Source organism: Pollicipes pollicipes, unplaced genomic scaffold, assembly GCF_011947565.3.
Source record: "Pollicipes pollicipes isolate AB1234 unplaced genomic scaffold, Ppol_2.1 Scaffold_4219;HRSCAF=4965_pilon_pilon_pilon, whole genome shotgun sequence".
Classification (NCBI taxonomy): domain Eukaryota; kingdom Metazoa; phylum Arthropoda; class Thecostraca; order Pollicipedomorpha; family Pollicipedidae; genus Pollicipes; species Pollicipes pollicipes.
The window spans coordinates 21,766,256-21,786,991 of NW_023596448.1; the positions used below are offsets into that span (position 1 = coordinate 21,766,256).

Sequence of the window (20,736 nt, forward strand, 5' to 3'; positions counted from 1 at the left end):
TGGTGTGTGGTGTGTGGGGTGGGGTGGGGTGGGGTGGGGTGGGGTGGGGTGGGGTGGGTGGGATGGGATGGGATGGGATGGGATGGGATGGGATGGGATGGGATGGGATGGGATGGGATGGGATGGGGTGGGGTGGGGTGGGGTGGGGTGGGGTGGGGGAATTGAACAGAATAGCCAGCAAGTCTATGTTGAGCATTGCTCGCGGCCCAAGACTGCTCCAAATATCAGTCACGGAATGACGTAGTACGACTAGGGGCCTGGAGCTCCGGCAGACACGGCAGACGTGTCTGTGGCTGGTGCGGGTGCTTTGCACATCCCGTACTTCCGGGTGGGGATGGTTTACGTCGGGGAGGAGTGCTGCTCTAGGCGGGGGGAATTCAGGCTGATGCCTGGGAACCGCAAGTTACAACAGCACGGCACACCGACAGTTTGCTAGTGCCACTGTAGACGTTTTTATAAAGGAGGTGCTGGTATGATCCGATGCGTTTTGTTACGGTATGTTTTGATATAGCTTTTTTAACCACGGTGAGGGTTTTTTGAGAGACGCTTCGGGCTCGTTGATGCGTTTCGAGGTTTATGATGTGCTAGACGTGGACTGCAGGATGCTTCCTCGTCAGTTAAAGCAATTTTGTGAACTTTTGCAGCAAGAACTGTGTACCGCCGGATTTCGAAGCATTCCTGCTGCAGCTGTTCAAGCACACATTCCATTTATTGCAACGTCTTCTGGAAGAAGGGAGCAAAACGTCTTGTAAGCTCTCAGAAGTGGACCCAGAGTGAGTAGGAAGTTCTCAGCATAGGAAGCGCATCTCCGCTGCCATCCGTCAAAAGGTTGTCCGGCTGGACGAGCTGACGTAGCCATCTGCGCTGTCCTGTGTACCGAACCGTTGTGTCGTTATTGCTCTTTATTGTTGTATATTGCTCTTTGTCTTTATTGTTGTGTCGTTGTTAACTTAATTGTTCATGTCAGTTCATCGTCACTTTTTTTAAATCGCCGCCCCCATTGTGCGATTACATCGTACCTTGCACGGTGTATGTGTAAGGCGTCCTCGGTCTTCCCGAATTTCTGGTGTTTGTTGGTGACACTGCTGTTTGCTAGTCGTGCTGCTCTCGTTGGTGACGCTGCCGTGCGTATGTTGGTTGGTGACGCTGCTGTCGTTGGTGACGCTGCTGTGCGTATGTTTTTTGGTGACACTGCTATCCGGTGGAGACGTTGCTGTCCGTTAGTGGCGCTGCCGTCCGTTGGTGACGCTGCTGTCGTCGGTGACGCTGCTGTTCGTATGTTTGTTGGTGATGCTGCTGTCCGGTGGTGACGCCGTCGGCCCTCCCCAGCTACCTGAGCGGCCTGACCGAGTTCCTGCGTCTGTTCGTGACGCTTCACCTGCGCCGGCTGGAGGCCTGGCCCCAGTTCCCGGTGCTGGACCTGCTGGCTCTACTCTTCCGCTACACCTTCCTGCAACCCGACCTGGACGCCTACTACGGCTGCCTGGACATCTGGGCCGTGTTCCTCGACCATCTGGCCACCAAGTGCAGCCTCAAGACTGAGAACCGCGAGGCTGTCGCCGCCAAGTGAGTTGGCCGCCGGCCGCCAGGCGGCAGCACTGGCAGGCGCCAGGCGACCGCTCTCAACTCGATAAATGGATGAGCCGTGCTGGAATTGCGTTCAGGTGCGTCGATTCGGGTGTAATAGCACATACAGTAGTCAATGGAAGTGAAAGAACAAAAGTGACGACTTTATTCCTTTGAACATTTTTTTCGTATTTCGTTCCATGGAGGTTGAACGATTTGTCTTGATTGGCACCTAGGCGGATGTTCTGAGTGGCTATGTTCAAAGCTTTCCTCCCGATTTTCCAGTATACGTTGTCGAGCTTCTTTTGTTCGCGACCATTGGGCCATGTAACAACGCGACAGGCCCCACGTTGTGGCAGCGCTCGGTTCACGTACAGATGCCCATAACCGCCCACCTCCCCGCATCACGACCACCCCCATCCCGCTGTCTTCGTCGACGAACGCCGACCGCCGCCCGGGATCGAGCCGGTGCCCCTGCGGCGGCAGGTACCACGAGGCGGTGCTGTCGCTGGCGGGCCAGGCGCTGCAGCGGACGCAGCTGCGGCGGCACGGCGCCGAGCTGGAGCGGCTGGACGACGAGCGCGAGGACCCGGACGGCCAGACCGAGTGGAGCGAGCTGCTGCGGCGCACGGCCGACCTGCTGGAGCGCGTGGCCACGCTCTACCCGCTGGACGTGCGCGCTCTGCTGGTGAGAGGCGGGCGGCGCGGCGGCGGGGGTCGCCCCGCGAACGCGCACGGCGGGCGTAAGGCGAGGCGTGGGCCCAGCGCCGTGCGCTCCGGATGTGGCTGAGAGACCTGGGCACTCCACTTACGGCGGGGAAATTTGTGCCGCGGTGGGGCCTGAGGTAATGCACTGTCCCAGTGAAAGCGTACTTTGGCCCGCCGGCACCGTCCCTGGCGCTGTCCGATTTACTCTGTGACAGCTCACCATATATCGGACGTACCCTCGGGTTCGTATCGCATATCAAGTTCTGTACTTGACATAGGCCTGCATGAATAGTTTGTTGGTGCCAATGCTATCCGCTGGTGACGCTGCTGTCCGTTGGTTACGCCGTCCGCCATCCCCAGCTACATGAGCGGCTTGACGGAGCCCCTCCCGGCCCCTGACCCCGTTACGGTCCCTCCCGTCAGCTGACCCCGGCCGTGACGTGCGCCGCCCTGTGCCGCAGCTGACCGGCTGGCACGAGACGCTCGAGCCGTACGTGTCGCTGCCGTCCCTGTGCGAGCCGACGGCGGCCGGCCGCCGGCTGCGGCTGGCGCCCGACGCCGACCCGTCACGCCTGCAGGCGGCGCTGCGCGACCTGGCCACGCACCTCTACATGCTGGGTCGGCTGGCGCCGCTGCTGACCGAGTGCGGCCCGGACGCCGGCCCGCTGGTGCACGAGTGAGTGGTGCCGGGGCCCGCTGGTGCAGGTGTGAGTGGTGCTGGGGTCCGCTGGTGCACGAGTGAGTGGTGCCAGGGCCCGCTGGTGCAGGTGTGAGTGGTGTCAATGCCCGCTGGTGCACGAGTGAGTGGTGCCGTGACCCGTTGGTGTACGTGTGAGTGGTGCCGGGGCCCGCTGGTGCACGAGTGCGTGGCGTCGGGGCCCGCTGGTGTACGAGGGAGTGGTGCTGGGGCTCTGCGGTGCCGCCGGAGACGGGGTGGCGGAGGCAGTCAGAGGACACACTGCGATCGGATCGCAGCTGTATGAAGCTCCACCGGTAGTTCGTGTATGTGTCGAGCTCACGACCCTTCAGTCTCCAGTTTGGCGCTCTTCCCTCTACCGGGTACCATCCCCCCGTGCTAGCTCCGTGGCCGCCTGCGCCCCTGCCGCGGCGCCGTGCGAGCGGCCTCCGGTCGCCGGGCGCGGCTGACCTCTCCCGGCCGTCTCCCGCCGCCAGGCTGGTGAGCGCCGCCGCGTTCGGCTCCGCTCAGCGGCTGCACGAGGCCGAGCTGCCACCGGGCGCGCTGCGGCCCACCCTGGTGGAGGTGCACGCCCAGAGCCTGGCCACGCTGCGGCCCTGGTGCCACTGGATGACGGCCGCGCTCGCCGGCCACCTCTCCACCAGCGTTCAGGTACCGCCAGCGGTCACGGCGATGGCCAGAGCGGGTCATCGGCCGGTGGCCAGGGCAGGTCATCGGCCGGTGGCCAGAGCAGGTCATCGGCCACCGCTGCCCTCCGTCACTAGAATCTTTGCGATATCATCACCAGAATCTTTGCGATGTCATCACCAGAATTTTTGCGGTTTCATCACCAGAATCTTTACGATGTCATTACCAGAGTCTTTGCGATGTCATCACCAAAACCTTTGCAATATGATCACCAGGATCTTTACGTCATTACCAGTGTCTTTGCGATGTCGTCACTAGAATCTTTGCGATGTCATCACCAGAATGTTTGCGACGTAACCACCGGAATCTTTGCGATGTCATCACTAGAATCTTTGCGATGTCATCACCAGAATCTTTGCGGTGTCATCAGCAGAATCTTTGCGATGTAATCATCGGAATCTTTGCGATGTCATTACTAGAATCTTTGCGATGTAATCACCAGAATCTGTCCGATGCCATCACCAGAATCTGTGCGATGCCATTAGACACCGTATGAAGATTCCAGATTGGCTTCCATGCCGCCTTATCGCTTCCCCGCTGTGCACTGGCCCGCGGTGCTCGTTCCGGCATCAGTGACATGGGCAACGGCTTTCTATCGCGCGTTGATCTCTCCTCACGTGTGCCTCACGCTACGCAAAGAGTACCTCTCGCTTCGCCCACAGTCCGCGCTCGCCACGAGCACCACATGACCACGCAGTGACGGCGCCGGTGAGCCCAGCCGGTCGCCCCCCGGTGATGCCGGCCCCGCCCTCACCGCCGCCGCCCGTCCGCCAGGTGGACGACCTGGTGGCCGAGATGACGGTGGCGGTGTGCGGGGCGGTGCAGAGCCGCGCGCCGCCGCGGCTGGTGCGCGCCGCCGTCGCCACGCTCGTCACCATCACCAGCACGGTGCGCTCGGGCGCGCTGGTCGACTGCCCGCAGATCCAGCAGCTGTATGGTCGCGCCGGGCAGCTGACGCTGGGCAAGCAGGTGCGGCGAGCGGCGACGCGCGCACGCGGCGTCCCCGCTTTGTGCTGGAATGGGGCCCTGTGAGCTGTATGGTTGGGGCAGAGCGGGCAGGTCTGGAGGGGCTGAAGTGGGAGGTTTGCTCTTAAAAATGAGTGTGTCGGCAGGCGGCTGCGTGTAACGAAACGGAACGAAAGGAGGGCAGCGGTTGTACTGGCACAGACGAGGGTGGTTGTACATGCGGAAACCGGATGCGTTTTGGAAGAAGTCATTTTTGATGGAATGGTTGAGAGGACGACCGGATACACAGACTGATTCGGGAAGCCAGCAATGTCCACCGAGACAGGTGGGGAATGCACCGCCCTCAGCGTGGATGGGTGGGGATGGGTGGACATTTCCAGCCGGATAGTGTAATAGGCTATAAGTGGTGTGATAGTGGATAAGGGACCATTGGTCTCATGACTGGAAGGCCTGGGTTCGATGCTCCCACCGTCCCCCATCTCTGCGAGCGGTGCCGACCGACGCTGACGACGTCAGCAGTGACACCCTGCGCCTTGCACCCGAGCGGTGATCACCGCCACCTGTTGGCGCGCTGGGCCGGCAGGACCGCCTGCTGCTGTACCGGGCGCTGTCGAGCCTGCTGCTGCTGCCCTGGCAGCGGGCCGGGGACCAGCTGTGGGAGGAGCGGCGTCGCCACCTGGCCGTCTTCCTCGACTCGCTGACGGCCGAGTTTCGCCGGCTGCGGCTGACGCCCGGCCTCGCCGACAGCAGGGAGCTGCGCGACCGAGGTCAGCGCCGGGTCACGGGGTCAGGGGTCGGGACTGCGTCAGCGAGGTCAGTGCTTGGTCAGCGAGGCCAGGCCTGGGTCAGAGAGGCTAAGCCTGGGTCAGGGAGATCAGACCTGTGTCAAGGAGGGCAGGCCTGGGTCAGGAAGGTCACGTCTGGGTCATGGGGGTCAGGCCTAAGTCATCGAGAGCAGGGGATCAGACCGGGATCAGTGAGGTCGGGATAAGATCAGGGTGGTCAGGATGGAATCAGGGAGGTCGGGACGGCATGAGAGAGGTCAGGACTGGGTCGGTCGGTTTTCCTGTAGTTGTTCAGCTTGTTTCGGCGCATATATCTTGATTGTAGCATCGAATGCTGCACATTGCACAAATGTTCCGCAGGCGTCTTCGGGACGGACGACCTGGCCGGCTGTGTGAGGTCGTAATACTGACGGATTAGGTCATAACCAGGGCGCTTGGTCTCCTATCCGACACTGAACCAGTTCACGGCATGCAACCTAGGGTCGAGCTGATTAATGAGACTGAGGCTCAAGCCCTTTCAGTCCTCGCGAAGATCTGAGATGAGCTGTGTGCCGATGTCAGCAAAGGTCAGACGTTACAGGTATCGGCCGCCGGCCTTGTGGCGTCTGTGCGTCGTTATCAGGCGGGTGACGGCCGCCCCTCCGCCGCCAGCCAAGCCCGTGATCAGCCAGACCCTCTCGACGCTGTCGGAGATCGTGACCAACGTGCGCAGCGAGGTGACCAAAACCAAGCAGCTGTGCCACGACTGCCTGCAGGACACCATCCGGGACTCGCTCTGGGTCTTCACCGTGTTCGCCGCGCAGCCCGGTGAGACGGCGGCGCCGCAGGAGCGCGGCAGGCGACGCGGCCGGCTGCCCAGAGACGCCCGGGTTCGGATCCCGCGCGTTGCGAAATTTTTTATTTATGTGAACGGAGGCCGCAGGCTCTTACTGGAAACGTGAGAAGATTTTCGACTTGAGTGGCCCGGCCCGTTTGTCACGTTTTCTCGAAGTTAAGACCCATGCAACCACCGAGTGCGTGCTCGTGTAGTTTTCATCAACAAGAAGCTTAATATAATGCTGTGCAGCATTAACTGTTAAGTATTTGCAGGGGCGCCATTGAATCGGGTGGGTTTCCCCTGTAATATTTCAGTAACACGATATCAGTTCCAATTCTGATCACATGACAAGGGTCGAGTGTACAAATTACGAAATAATCCAGGAGCCCTGGAGAAAGCCGGATTCAGATCTTGACATGCTACTCGGCAACGACACCAGACTAATAATGTATTAGTAAAGAGGAAAGGGAAATTCGCACTATCAAAAGCATGATTCGTTGTTTGCGTATGAACACGCGCTATTCCTTGCAAACAGTGGGCCCACCGGTTTTTCGCTTGATTTAAAAAAGGTCGGCAGCCGGCTACAGATCGTTAACCGATCTGAAATCGTTCCGACTCAAAGGTGCGCCAGTAAAAGGCCGGCAATCCGCCAGTACCACCTCCTTAACCGATCTAAAATGTAAGACGCTGTGACAGAAATTCGGAGAGCTTGGGCCAAGAGAACTTCGCAGTCCAGTAAGCGCTCTATGTGTCCAATGGCTATCAATGAGTTTTGCGTTTTTCGCCTTTCTGTCGCTCGCGATTGCAAAGTCATTACAAACACAGTGGTCTCGTGGAATAAATTTGCCAAGGCTAACCAGATTCAGAACCAGACATTACCAAGGCTAACCAGATTCACAACCAGACATTGTATTTGCCACTTAGGTCTCGAACGGTTCATTAGCGGACCGCTGTCTAAGCTGCGCGGTGCACGCGGCGCACAACCCATCATGGAGCGCTGCTGATTACAATGGTTATTTAAACACGCAGAGGCCTTAGCGTCAACCGTGTATTGGTACGTTCTCGCAAAATGCATTGTCTTCAAGACTCATCAAACCCATTGGCATCGATGTGGAACGTGCCTGGCTGCCACATATAATGTCGCCTCGCCCGCCTCCACCGCCAAGACGCCTTGATGCTCGGCATGACGCCTTGTTACGCCAACGGCCGCGCGGTCGTGTAACACTCACCAGCGAAACAGCTCGTGAGACTGTCTAAAGCACGTGTTACTTGCTATACAAATACGTCCTAAATCCGTCTGTGCAATGCGTCACAAGCCGTCGCATGTACGTCCGTCGTAACGGTCGTATGTACGTCCGTCGTAACGGTCGCATCGTGCCGGCATGTGGCGTAAGAGACGGTTTGCCCGGCCGCCGCGTCCGACAGAAGCGTGGCCTGACCCTGCGCTACCGTTCTGCAGACGTGTGCCAGGACGTGCTGTCCTTCTTCCTGGCGGCGTTCGAGGCGCTGCGGGCGCAGATGGGCGGCCAGTTCGCCGAGCAGTGTGTCCAGATGTTCATCGACGTCTTCAGCAGGGACGCGCTGGCCAGGAACATGCTGGAAGAGGGTAGGTGGCGGCTGAGAGTCTTAAGCCTGTGGCAGGGCGCGCTGACGTGTGGTCGAGTCGTGTTTGCCGGCAATGGGGGCCGATGAGCTCTGGTGCCTGGCTCGCGTGAAGGCAGCAGCGCGAGCGTAAGCTGCGGCCGGACTGTTCCGATGGCCCGTCGTAACCAGATCACTGTCTGGACGAGCGATGCGGTCCAAGACGAGGCACGTTGGCATGTGCGAGGAACTGAGGGCACCTAGGCCTAGCGCCGCGCTCCGTGCCGCGGTATGTCTGCGAGCTGGCCTCATCAGACGCCATCGCTCTCCACCTGCGTGTTGTGTCCCAGCCGCCCCCACGTCCCGCTGGAGCCCTGACCCCGCCCCCGCTGCCGGCCTGACCCTGCCCCCGCTGCCGGTCTGACCCCGCGCCCGCTGCCGGCCTGACCCCCGCACCCGCTGCCGGCCTGACCCCGCACCCGCTGCCGGCTTGACCCGGCCACCGCTGCCGCCCTGACTCCGCCCCCACTGCCGCCCTGACTCCGCCCCCGCTGCCGCCCTGACTCCGCCCCGGCTGCCGGCCTGGCCCCGCACCCCATTGCTGTCCTGACCCCGCCCCGCTGCCACCCTGACCTCGCCCCCACTGCCGCCTTGACCCCGCCCCAGCTGCCGGCCTGACCCCGCACCCGCCGCCGGCCTGACCCTGCCCCCGCGCCCCTCGCCAGGCTCTGCCGGCTGCGCGGCGTTGGAGAAGTTCCTGCTGCTGCTGCGGCTGATCGTCAGCGAGCCGAGCGCTGCCTTCCGGCGGCTGCTGGCGCCGGTGCTGGAGCTGGCGCTAGAGCGGCTCCAGCCGCTGCTGGCGGAGCGTGCCTCGCCCGAGCTGAAGGTGCCCTTCTTCGACCTGCTGGCTGCCGTGCTGGAGCACAACTGGCGCTACTTCTTCAGGTGGGAGCGCCGCGCCGCTGCTGGCCGGGTTCGGGGTGTCGTTCGGCGGCGTCGGCCGTTTGTGGACCCCGGTGGGTTCCGTAAACCGAAGTGTGTCCTTGAACGGCCGGTCAGCTGGTCGCCGGTGTATCGTATTGGAAATGGACGAAGGTCAGGTCCTTCGCGCGAATCCAGATCGCGAAGAACTACTCCTGACCGCGGTCAAGTCCTCACGCATCTGTGGTGAGCATCCGTATGCATGCTCGATCTAGCAAAGACATGTTATTTCGACCATGCTGTGCTGGACTAGAGCTGCCTCGGAAATACACATGAACGGAAAGCTCCACTCTTGGGTGCTGTTATGCTCGTTTCGCGGGCTGCCGCCGCCGAACTTGTGTCAACCGTGCGCGTTGACCTGCGCAGGAGCTCAGTGCTGAAGACGCTCAGCTCCGTGGCCGAGGAGGACGAGGTGACGAACGAGAAGCAGTTCGTGGTCATCCTCGAGGCCATGGGCCAGTCGTTCCTGCAGGCCGACATCAACGTGTTCCGCCTGAACTTGGCCACACTGCAGATGCTCAACTGCAAGTGGAAGCTCTATCACAAGGTCGGGCCCGAGTGCGGTGGAGGGGGGGGGGGGGGCAAGCTTGTCTCGGCTGATTTGCCGACGTGAGATCACATGCCTCAGTTGATGCATCAGGGCCTTTTAGCAGGGTGATATTAGTAATTTCCTTGGAGCGCTTAGTATTTTCTATAGTGAGGAAACAGGGTCTCGAAAACTCGGCGGTTTGCATTTTTTATGTGCTGGACAGAGCTTTGTTTTACACCGGTGTCTTGCTTAGTAGTAACTTGCAGGAATAAAGCGACTAAAGCCAGCAAAAAACCGGGAATGTCGGGAGTATTGCCGTGTTCAGTTACCATCGCCGGGCGCCAAAGACTCAATGACACGTGCTATTTTATCTAACTGAACCGAAGTAATCACCGTGTTTGGCGTGCGTACATCTTCCATTAACGGCCCCAGGTGTCCGTGTCGCCACTGTGCCGTCGCTGCCAGCACCTGCCCCTAACCCCGACCGTCTCTGTCCGACAGCCGGTGTTCCGCCGCCTGCTGCTGGCACGCTTCATGACGGTGCTGCTGCAGACGCTGCTGCAGCGCTCGCACGACCTGCTGCGCGACGAGATCGCCGGCTGCCTGCACGAGCTGGCCGCCGTCGACTTCGCCGACTTCTTCGACCGGTTCGTGCCGGGCGTGCTGCTGGACACGCCGGGCCTGGACGCGCCGCAGCGGCGCACGCTGGCCGCCCTGCTGCCGCGCCGCACCGACCTGCCCACGTTCAGCGCCGACCTGCACCGCTTCGTCAGCGACCTGCGCTACTACCCGGCTGGTCAATGAGAGCCTGCGCGCCGGCCGCGGCGGCGGCCAGTCGGTCTGATGCGGCGTCGGCGCGGTGGCGAGCCGGAGGCCGCGGGTGACGGCGGTGGCGGTGAGCCAGGTCCCTGGGTGACTTGGAGCGGTGATGAGCCAGAGTCCGTGGGTGACTCGGGGCGGCGGTGAGCCAGAGTCTCTGGGTGATTCGGGGCGGCGGTGAGCCAGAGTCCCTCGGTGACTCGGGGCGGCGGTGAGCCAGAGTCCGTGGGTGACTCGGAGCGGCGGTGAGCTGGAGTCCGTGGGTGACTCGGGGCGGCGGTGAGCCAGGGTCCGTGGGTGACTCGGGGCGGCGGTGAGCCGGAGTCCGTGGGTCACTCGGGGCGGCGGTGAGCCAGAGTCCGTGGGTCACTCGGGCGGTGGTGAGCCGGAGTCCGTGGGTGACTCGGGGCGTTGGTGAGCCAGAGTCCGTGGGTGACTCGGGGCGGTGGTGAGCCAGAGTCCGTGGGTGACTCGATGCGGTGGTGAGCCAGAGTCCATCGGTGACTCGGGGCGGCGGTGAGCCAGAGTCCGTGGGTGACTCGGGGCGGTAGTGAGCCAGAGTCCGTGGGTGACTCGGAGTCTGTGGGTGACTCGGGGCGGCGGTGAGCCAGGGTCCGTGGGTGACTCGGGGCGCCGGTCGTGGGTGACTCGGGGGCGGCGGTGAGCCGGAGCCCGTGGGTGACTCGGGGCGGCGGTGAACCAGAGTATGCTGACGAGGCGGAGTCGCCGGTTAGTGAGTCTGCCGGCGAGCAGGCAGTCTGAGACGCGGCGGCTCTGATGAGACGCAGCGGCTCCGATGAGCCGCGGTTCTGGCCGGGGGAGCCGGAGCCGGCGGAGGTGACCGGCTGAAGTCCTCCGGCAGGACGCTGGGGGTACGCCAGGGCTTGGTGGGACGGGCGCCCGCGGGTGGGGCGGCTTATATGCCTTGGCTATCCCGAAAACGTGCAATATGGAATCCGCTCGTTCTTGTCCGACTGCGGCGAAGGTTGGTGGTTACACCACACCGGCGGATCGGTGACTGCGCGGCACCAAAGTGAGACCACAGATGCCCGAGATGTGGGCGTGTTGCAGGAAGCCTATTTCTTCCTCTTCACTTGATTTGGCGAGGCGCACCAGCTCAGCTGATGCGGCGGGGACTGGGAGTGATCTGAACTGACGCTGACTGACACTGGCTGACACTGAGGCTGATCCCAACAGTACTGGCAGGGGCCGGCGCGTGCGTGACAAATGAGAAGATGCTCAACATCTTTGCATTTAGCATGACAGACTACTTTTACGCTCGGACTATCATCAGAGGCGATCAGTCACCGGTACCGCTTACTGTGGCCTGACGCCGGCACAAAGGTCTCTCCCTGAATATTTTGTTTAACGATTTTTCATTCGCAATAGTGTACCAGTTTTTCGTGGCTGCTGCAGACCGGTGGTGGCAGAGCAGACAGACCAGACCAGACCAGACCAGACCAGACCAGACCAGACCAGACTAGACTAGGCTAGACTATACTAGACTGGACCAGACGAAACTAGAATGTACTAGACTAGACCAGCCCAGTCCGGTCCAGACCAGACCAGACCAGACCAAACCATACTGACACAGAGAAGAAAACCGGTTCTGATACCCCCGGCGGGAACAAGACCGGAACCTTAACCAGATAAAGTCGAACTCCGGAACGTAGACCAAGGCTCGAACCGACGCCAAGGCTGTGACATGGAGCCGGGACCACCGCCGAGGCCGTGAGTCGGCCTCGGCCTCGCACCGGGGGGACAGACCGACACCGATAACGGGATGCTTGGGATGCGCTGGCCGCCAGCGGAGCTTACGCTGCCTGCCGGTCGTCCTGGGCGGCACATAGATGGCGGTTGCTGTCGGCCACTCAGCAGGGACAGCGCCGACTGGTTTCGGTGACGTCACACACGGTCACAAGCGCGGCCACTGGGCTGTTTGACAGGGGAGTGACATTATACCTGGTGACAGTTGTGTACATGGTCCGGGGTGCGAAGTCAGCCTTAGGGAGAGGTGGCGCTGGCGCAGCAGACACGGGCAGCGGTAAGGGCGCCGCCGGCGCAGGGTCGGCGCTGGTGCACAGCTTCAAAAGCGGCATTGGTGCGAGCCGGGCCGAGCTGGGTCGAGTTCGGTCGCGGCGTGTGTCGATCTTGCCCCTCGCAAGCGTAGCTTCCTGGCTATTGTCAGGGAAGAAGGAGGTCCAACTGCGTGTTTGTTGTTTTTTCACGATGGGGTGTCAAAACCCCGGGCCAGGAAGAGGAGTGTTCCTTGCTTGTTGCTTCGCCCGTTGCTTTGCGTGCCTGCGAAGGGGGAGGGGGCGAGTCGGTGGACGGTGGACGGTGGACTGAGCGAGGTGCAGTCCTGCGGAGCTCTTCTGGGCCGCTCCAGCCGTGGGTGGCCACTGGAGAGGCTCGGCCTCCATCCCCGCCTCCGGCGAGCACGCCGGGCGGATAAATGACCGCGGACCACAGCAGGGAACAAAGACCGCTCAGCCTTGGCTCAGGCGTGCCTCTGGCCGCTGCAGGACGCGTGTCCGCAGTCCACCAGTGCGGTGTGTACGCCGGGCTGGCTGCTGGACGCACCTGACCTTGCCTCGTGTGAGCTGTGTCTCGAGTAGTCGTCAAGAGATCCGGTCCTGTCAGACACGGCCGGTGTTGATGTGTGTGTGTGTGTGTGTGTGTGTGTATGTGTGGCTGGGCTGAACGATGGCGGGGGCGACGGTGCCAAGTGATAGCAAGTCAAGAGATGGCTTGTCGAGATAGAGAGAGTGGCGGCGTAAATCGATAGCGTGTCCTGCGTGGCAAACTCGGCTCCAAGTGCCCAAGCGCGCGCCCGGCGGTGTGCATGCGCGCGGTATCTGTACATTCTGTATATATCATTCCGTTGCTGTGATACGATACGAGTTGTAATTTATATGTTACCAATGGGTATTTTTAACGATAATACATTTTCGATACTTGTGTCTTTGCACCAGTTCATCGAAGCCCGGTGGTCGAACCAATGAAGGTGCGTAACATCTCGCAATCCGACAAGACCAGCCATGCGTTGGTTTCACGACGAAAGGATGGTCAAGTACAAGAGGCAGCCGCGCAAGAACCAGGTCGATCTTACTCATCGACCTGGTTTGCTGTAAGTTGTGTTACCATCAGCTGTGTCCGGGGCGCTGACGTCACTGGTGCCGAGACTTCAGTGCGCAGCTGGGCACGATGCGCGTGGCGGAACACTGCGGGGCGGCCGCGACGTCGAACATCCTCGTGCAGGTTAAGGGCACGGTTAGACGGCCAGGACGATCGCGCATAATTTAACGACGAATAGGATGATGCGTTTTGCAGGCCTTTGCGGTCGACCATGACGCGGTGCGCGAGAAAGCTGAAGACGTTCATATGAGAACTGTTGCGGGGCATGACGCTTAGGCCGCCCATAGGGTATTGTGCCCCTTTCCCTGGAAGGGCCTTGTAAAGGTCGCGAGCGTTGATTTCGTTAGTAACATACGGTTCACACCTTGAACACGCTTGGCGTAAGACTGATGCATTGCCAAGAATGCGTCGTGGGACCCCTAAATCTGCACATGGTTTTCTCGCGACGAGAAAATTTCAATTTTTAGTGGGATGGAACACGAGGTTATAATTCAGTGGCTCGTCATAGTAATGGCGTGTTACTTTCAGATCATGTGTAGAGTTTTAACTCTGCTGGCGACTATTTGGTTGTGGCCTGCCTCCCAGTTCGGGAGGTATCCCCAAAGAAGTGGACAGTGTTGCAAGAGCCCTTTTACTCGGACCAGCTGATTCGGATTAGCCTAGACGCTAGTGCAACGCCAAAACCTCGCCCCTGGTGCAATTTGGACACCCAAAGTGTGGCGTAACGTGGACATCAGCTGATGCTGGAGGTGCCATACGCGTGCCAGATCCTCGGCACGTGTGTGAACCAAATAGTACCGAAATCACTAAAATAGCGAACCAAGTCGTACTGGAATATGTTAGATCGACACGCGACGAATCATAAAGTCACATTTGTGAGCTATCTGTTAACAACAACGTTAATAGTCTAATTCACAGTAGACAACAGACAGATGATATGTAAGCCAGTGCTTCCAAGAAAGAGATGCTAAGCACCACTGTTATCTGTCGTAAAAGAGCACCCAAGACGTCATTCCCTTGTTGCCCAGTTTAGTCAAGAATATATCTAAGTTAACAGATACGGTCGACTTACATATATCGTTAGGTGAAGGAATAAGGTCAAACACAACTAGAGAGGTTCACCTTCAGCGGTGCAAACCGCCAGCTTCTGCGTATTGCCGCATTGCCGAATCGAACCAGTAAACACAAGGTGACACGATTAAGCAATCGGGGCCTATCAACCCCATGTGTCGGAATTAGGCGAATGTTATATTGTAGATCTTCGGTCGCAAAACTCTACCTACGCGATTTTACATAGCCCGATTAGTGAAATGGCCCGCTAACAATTCTGTTTAACGTTGTTTGCGCCCAGTGCACGCCCCCCCCCCCCCCCCTCCTCCATGAATCCTGCGCCTGCTCCTGGTACGCATAATCAGATATTGATGTGACGTGAATAGACCGACTTCATCGCCACTCCACGCCTCGCCACGGCAGCCATGCGAGTGCGCAGCGACCGGGTTGGGGCTCAAAATGAGAAGCACCTGGACGTTTCGCAGCACGCCACCAGAAAACCCCATTCTCCGCTCCGTGCGCGGTTGGAGACCTCCCCGAAATACGTCTTCCGCCGGGGGCAGCCGGGCCCGCCCCAGCGGGAGGTCGCCCCCGCAGCGCCGGCAGCCAGAAGTGGTGCACCCCAGCACTGTGCCGGTCTGGGCAGCCGTCCAGGCACCCCCCGCCGAGAGTGGCGGTGGGCTAGACCGCTCTCCAGGGCCGTCCCAGGGCCCGCAGTCGGCGGCGAGAAGGGAGGCAGACGCGACGCGGCCGTCGGTAGGCGCTGTTCGGTGCGCTGTCCGGGTGCGTCTTCGAAGCTGGGCGGGCTGTCGCTGAACGTCTCCGACGCACCGTTGGCGGGACTCGTCCGTCGGACTGGCCGGCCAGAGCCGGACTGGGAAGTGCCAGAGCTGGAACGTGGGCTTTCAGAGCCGGCACCGCGCGGAGTCATCTGTTTGACTCGTCCGTGAAGAGCTACTATAGTCTGACGGCTGTCATTCCGCGCCTGACGGCTGTCATATCGTGCCAGGCGCCTGTCATAATACGCCAGGCTTTTGGCCATCAGTGAACCCCTGTGAACAGTCCAGACTGTGAGTGGGCTCTGTGAGCTATGTGTGGATTGCCAGAGATGCAAGTAAGGCATCAGAAGCTGTAGGAGCAGCCAGTGCGTCCAAGAGTCCTCCCTTCTAGGCCACAGTCACGGGTCGCGGTCACCCACGCAGGCAGTCACGATGCTGAAATACCTGATGGGATTCTTCTGTGTCTTCGTCTCCTGCTGCGGCTTCCTTCTGTAGCTGACGCCGCTCCTGACTTTACCCAACTGGGACCAGGCGGCAAGTGGGAGCGGCTCTCGCCTGACAAGAGCTGCGTTCTTCAGTCCAACTGGCGTTCTAATCACGCTTGTACATTCGCCACGGTTGATCAGGCTCGGTACACGTGACTCTTTCATCGACAAGTCCGGGTTGCGCAAAGAAAAAGAGGACTGTTGACGGAGGATCGCGCCGCTGAGGAGACCGCTGGCGCCGTCTCCGGCTGACTGGTGACGTCAGCTGACTGGTGACGTCAGCTGACTGGTGACGTCATGCCCCGCCGAGGCGACGCTCCGCCATCGCTAGGAAAGCTGCCTCGGCTGATTCTGCTAGCCTGCATGAGGGCCCTCAAGCTGTCCCCGCCCAGCTGCGTGCTGTACGCACTCATGCTGCTAGCAGGCCGCGTCACTGGGGTCAGGATGAACCCCGCCGGTCACTGATCGGGTCACCATGGTCAGGATGAACCCTGCTGGTCACCGATCGGGTCACCAGGGTCAGGATGGATCCCGCCGGTCACTGACCGGCAGGGTTCATCGCCTGTCCGTCAACAAACGCCGGTCTCCGACCGAGTCATCAGAATCAGCACGCACTCCGCCGGACACTGACCAGGTCACCAGCGTCAGGAAGACCTCTGCCAGTCACCTGTCACATCAGCTGAGTCAGACTGAACTCCGACCATCACTGACTGGAACACCGGGTGAATGATCGGGTCCCATGGTCACCAGAGTGGATCCGGACAATCGCTTGACGTGGTGACGGCAAGGCGCACTCGGTGTGAAGCGAGACGATACTGTCCGTAACTAGATCATCAAAGTCACTGACGGTGACCTCGGCCAGCAAGACTGATGCGAACAAGCTGCAGCTGCTGCTTTCTAGGCCACACACAGCTAAATTATCCGGCGTGCTGACCTCATAACAAATTCTCCTGGCGGATGCACTGCTCGGTCGGTTGTCCCGCAGGCTGTTCGGTCACACCCACGGGAACTGTGTGGATGTTTGATGGAGTGCTCTACTTCGCTGTTATGGCGTGACTTACGGAAAAAATGACACAGACGGATCTCATCAGGGGATGAATGTGTCAAGTGTGCCGTGTGCGGCGGTGTAGGGTGCACCATGTGCGATGATGTGCTGACTTCGGCACAGGCAAACATGACCGATGTGTGTCCTTTCAGTTAACTGTGTAATGACGTGTACTTTAAACATCAATACAGTTTGTCCTTATGCTCAGAATAGCACCGCATTGCGATAGCTCTCCGCCAAAAGCGTCACTTTGGTGAGATCTGTCGATATTCGATGACTCCATGCAAGAATACATGCACCCGCACATTCTAAGGGTGCTTGAAGTCTATCGTTATTTAAATGGTGAGCTTCAGTTTGCGTGATGAGCATATGATTAGAGCTCTATGTGATGGGTAATATTCAACGTTCAATCACCAAATACGGGCATTTCCTCCCAAATAACAGCAGAAGAGATGAATACAGCAGAGGGTTGCAATTTTCCCCTTTCGCTGCTTTGGATCAATGAGGCAAAGCGCTTTTCATTGCTTTAGTCCAACAGTTCTTTTTTCCGGAATATCACTGTCACTGCTTATAAGCATAGAGCAGACATGCACTTGCACGTGAGGGAAAGTGCACGCGGAAAAAAATGTCAGTTCTGCTCCCGATCAGCTTCATTTCCTTGCTCTTCCACATCGTTACCGTAATTGACGACGGCTGTTGCAGCAAAACTAGATAAAAGCTATCTTCTTTTATTTGCACACTCGGACATTCTTCCCGTCTGCTTAAAAAAGTCATGAACTTTTTAAAGATTTAATGCGAACCTTTTGAATGGATGGATTGCCATGATCAGCCCTCACGCTAAACAGTGCTTGTTGTGTGAGCTCTGACCTCTGCCATCTGATCGTGCAATTGCAGGTCGGTGGCGGAATTTAGAGGCAAGAAGTTAAAATTCCGCGATGCCCTGCACTCTGACGCCACCTGACCTTTAGCGCAACCGCTGCCACCGGTCGCAGACCATACCTGGCAAGAGACGATAGCAATGCCTAAAGTGACTCGAAGCTGCCTCGCCACGGGCGGGTGGATCGGAAGAGAGGCGCTCTAACCAAATGAGCTGTCGTGAAGAGGAAATCGTTTAGCGATCAGTTAATGCCACCATATTTATTCTCATGGGCACCAGCGTGACGACACATAGTTACGGAAGGTGTTAGGCCGTACTGGTGTCCGAGGCTGTCGGGAGAAGTCTCTTGAATGTGATTAGAAATCGGAAAACACATCACACCGTGTCTCACATTATCAAGCCACAAGTGCCCAAGTCTAGGCGACTTCAAACGCGGATAAGGGATCGCCTATATATAATATGAAATCGATGCAAAAGACTCAACCTTCTCGACACGAAACTCGGACAAATTCAGCCAATATCCGATATATACAAAAGAAACAATCGCTCATCAGCTCATTATCTTGCGAGCCGAGCGAAAGAACACTGTTGGCACTTCACGAATGCGAAGGATATGTAGTCCACCTGCGTCCCGTGAGTCCGTCATTCGCTCGGAATTTCCAGATCATTATAGTACTGTCCGGGTTCCCGTTCGCCCTCGCAGATGGGCGAGAGCGCGTGCTCCTGCGGCGCCAGCTCGGTGATGAGCGGTGTGTCCACCACGTCACCGGTGAAGGCGTAGAGTTGCGCCGGCTTGTTCTTCCACAGCCACGAGCGGCAGTCCTTCTTGAAGCTGCCGACCATTTCGGTCCGGTCGTGGAAGCGTCCCTGAAACCACTGCAGTGACATGGGGATATACTTGACCTCGATTCGATTCGGGATCGTCTGGTCCCAGCCGTCGTAGACCAGCGCTGGTCGGTCCTGCTCGTACTCGGTGCCGTCCGGCGCCTCTGTTGGTGGATTGGGAAGCTGAGTTCATCCGGGCCCACACAGATGTCGTGGCAGTGGGTCGTGGTGATGATCACTTCCGAGAAATTGCGCGGCGGAGTCGACACAGGAGCCCTCTGCTGCGGGGCCGGGATGGTGATCGAGTCCTCTTGGTCGACATGGTTGGGGCTCGTCGAATTCGGCAGAGAGTGCAGGAACGACGGGGAACTGAACCGATTCAGCGAGTGGCGCAGCTCCTTGCTGAGGTCCTCCCACGAATCACCAGAGAGGCGACGGTTCTGCCACGAAAAGTCACGTTTCGATATGGATGCAATGCTGAATAATCATTGCGTGAAACGAAATGTCCCTGTGCTGACTGCATGAGAACCGCAAATGTCGTTCGAGCCCGGTTTCATCCCTGCTTTGTCGCAACTAGTGCCGTCTAAACTACAACGACCTTTGGAACCACGAAGTCAAAAACATGGCGGTTCAACATTTTCATGCGCAAGATAGGCTTTCTGCCTAGCATTTGCAGCTGGGGCTCGACACATGACGTTTGACGCAACTTGACGGAAACTCGCACGGTATGCCAAGACATATTTTTGATCACGATCTCATAATACTATACCATACGGCACGGAAACGGCAGAGATGTACCAAATTTCAAACCTCTTCACTGTCTACGTAAGTTCCGTCAATCGTCATAAGTGATGCGCTCGAGCACGCTTACACATAAACAGGATTTCGCTAAATGCCACTGATTGATCCGGCCATGTACTGTTTACATACGTCGAAAAACGGACATGGAAACAACGCATAAACGTGAAATTTGTGTGCTTATAAAAAATTGGTAAAAATACTTACACATTTTGTGTCACTTGAACTGCGCAATTTATCACTCATATTGAGACAACCCTGTGCAATTTTAAAGGCACCTTACACGTCGTAAAGGTCAATGCTTATGCTAAACTTATTCTTGTTTTTATGCAAACTCTTGCATAGCTTGTAACGAGCACTTTCGATTTAGGGGTGCTAGTTGCCGAGTGAAAAGGGCATGAGCGAACATTTGGAGAAAAATCATTAAGTACTGTCGTACCCTTCTGCATGGACGTGACTTTGCAGAATGGATGTGACCCAATGAATGCTTCTAGTTCAAACTGCATGGTATCCGCCGGTCCCAGTCTTACCAAGAGTGCCAAGTGCTGACTTGTCGTATAGGGCATTATTTTGTGCTAGACCAAAAGAAGCCTCAGTCTAGTCAAAGCCACAGCCGACGCATCAGTGTCTTCAACCAATACCTACCTTTTGGCCTCATTAGAAAGGCACTTTATTCAGACAACTTTTAGTAGCTACTTTGAAACTATGGTCAGTTATGCTTTGGTTGTTGAAAATACGGCATTAAGCAGCCTTATGAGGCAGCAGAGCACAGCAAAATGCAAAAAATTCGGATATATGCTATGGTTCAAACAACACTATCTCCTGCCGAATCTTGTGTACAGTTGTGATTGTTCATGCTGTTGCTGGACAGCACTGTCCATCCGTTAGCCTGCCGCTGCTGTCCGACAGATTTCAGGAAAACATGGCAGACATCGGAGCTTATGTAGCCTGCTTGACCCTGTCGCTGCCCTGTGAAGCATGCGGCCACCCACCGCTTGGACTTCACATGCGTGCGATATATAGTGTCGAACGCAACACAAAACCGCCACAATTGAGCTACATAGTACACGTGTCTTCAAGCATAGCGTTACCAGAAGCCGTCAAATTTTGAACACAAAAATCAAGTATCTTAAAGGGAGTGGTCCACACTCAGTAGCGGAGGCGGGGGGGGGGAGCACAGGGGCACATGCCTCCCTTAAATTCCGGAGAACCCTCGGACAGTTGATTACCGGCCACATCATCACTGACCCGATACCGCTCGCTCGTTTGTCAAACCGAGAACTTACGCCACAGTCGAGAGGCCTCACTCGGGGTTCCGGGCGTCTTTTTTCGCGGAAAAGAAGGGATATTTTCGTATCACGTGTCCACACAACTGGGGATCAGAAGATATATGCACTTTTCTGCTTATTTGGGATGTAAGTGCTGCTTTCTTCGTAGCCATGGTGCGTGCCAAATTTTAACGCCTTATGATGCAGGCAGCCCTGGTGGTTTCACTGAGTGATAATTTGCCCTGATAGCCCCGAAAAAGCTGCATCCGAAACTTTTGAACTGCATACATCTCTGGGGTGGGCGTCGACGCTAAGAAGCGCTTGTTGCGTGATCC

At 58.0% G+C, this 20,736-nt stretch overlaps 1 protein-coding gene across 1 annotated transcript; it reads left to right on the forward strand.

Moving 5' to 3' along the window:
* Nucleotides 1-334: 334 nt before the first annotated feature.
* LOC119094998 (exportin-6-B) lies at nt 335-10,121 on the forward strand. The gene is made up of 14 exons (XM_037217907.1): nt 335-366; nt 1,330-1,566; nt 2,053-2,077; nt 2,126-2,254; nt 2,736-2,785; nt 3,448-3,622; nt 4,433-4,467; nt 4,543-4,627; nt 5,208-5,391; nt 6,061-6,216; nt 7,686-7,849; nt 8,688-8,752; nt 9,155-9,335; nt 9,819-10,121. Exons 1-14 carry the CDS (start codon nt 335-337, stop codon nt 10,119-10,121), a joined length of 1,821 nt encoding a protein of 606 aa, XP_037073802.1.
* Nucleotides 10,122-20,736: the final 10,615 nt, after the last annotated feature.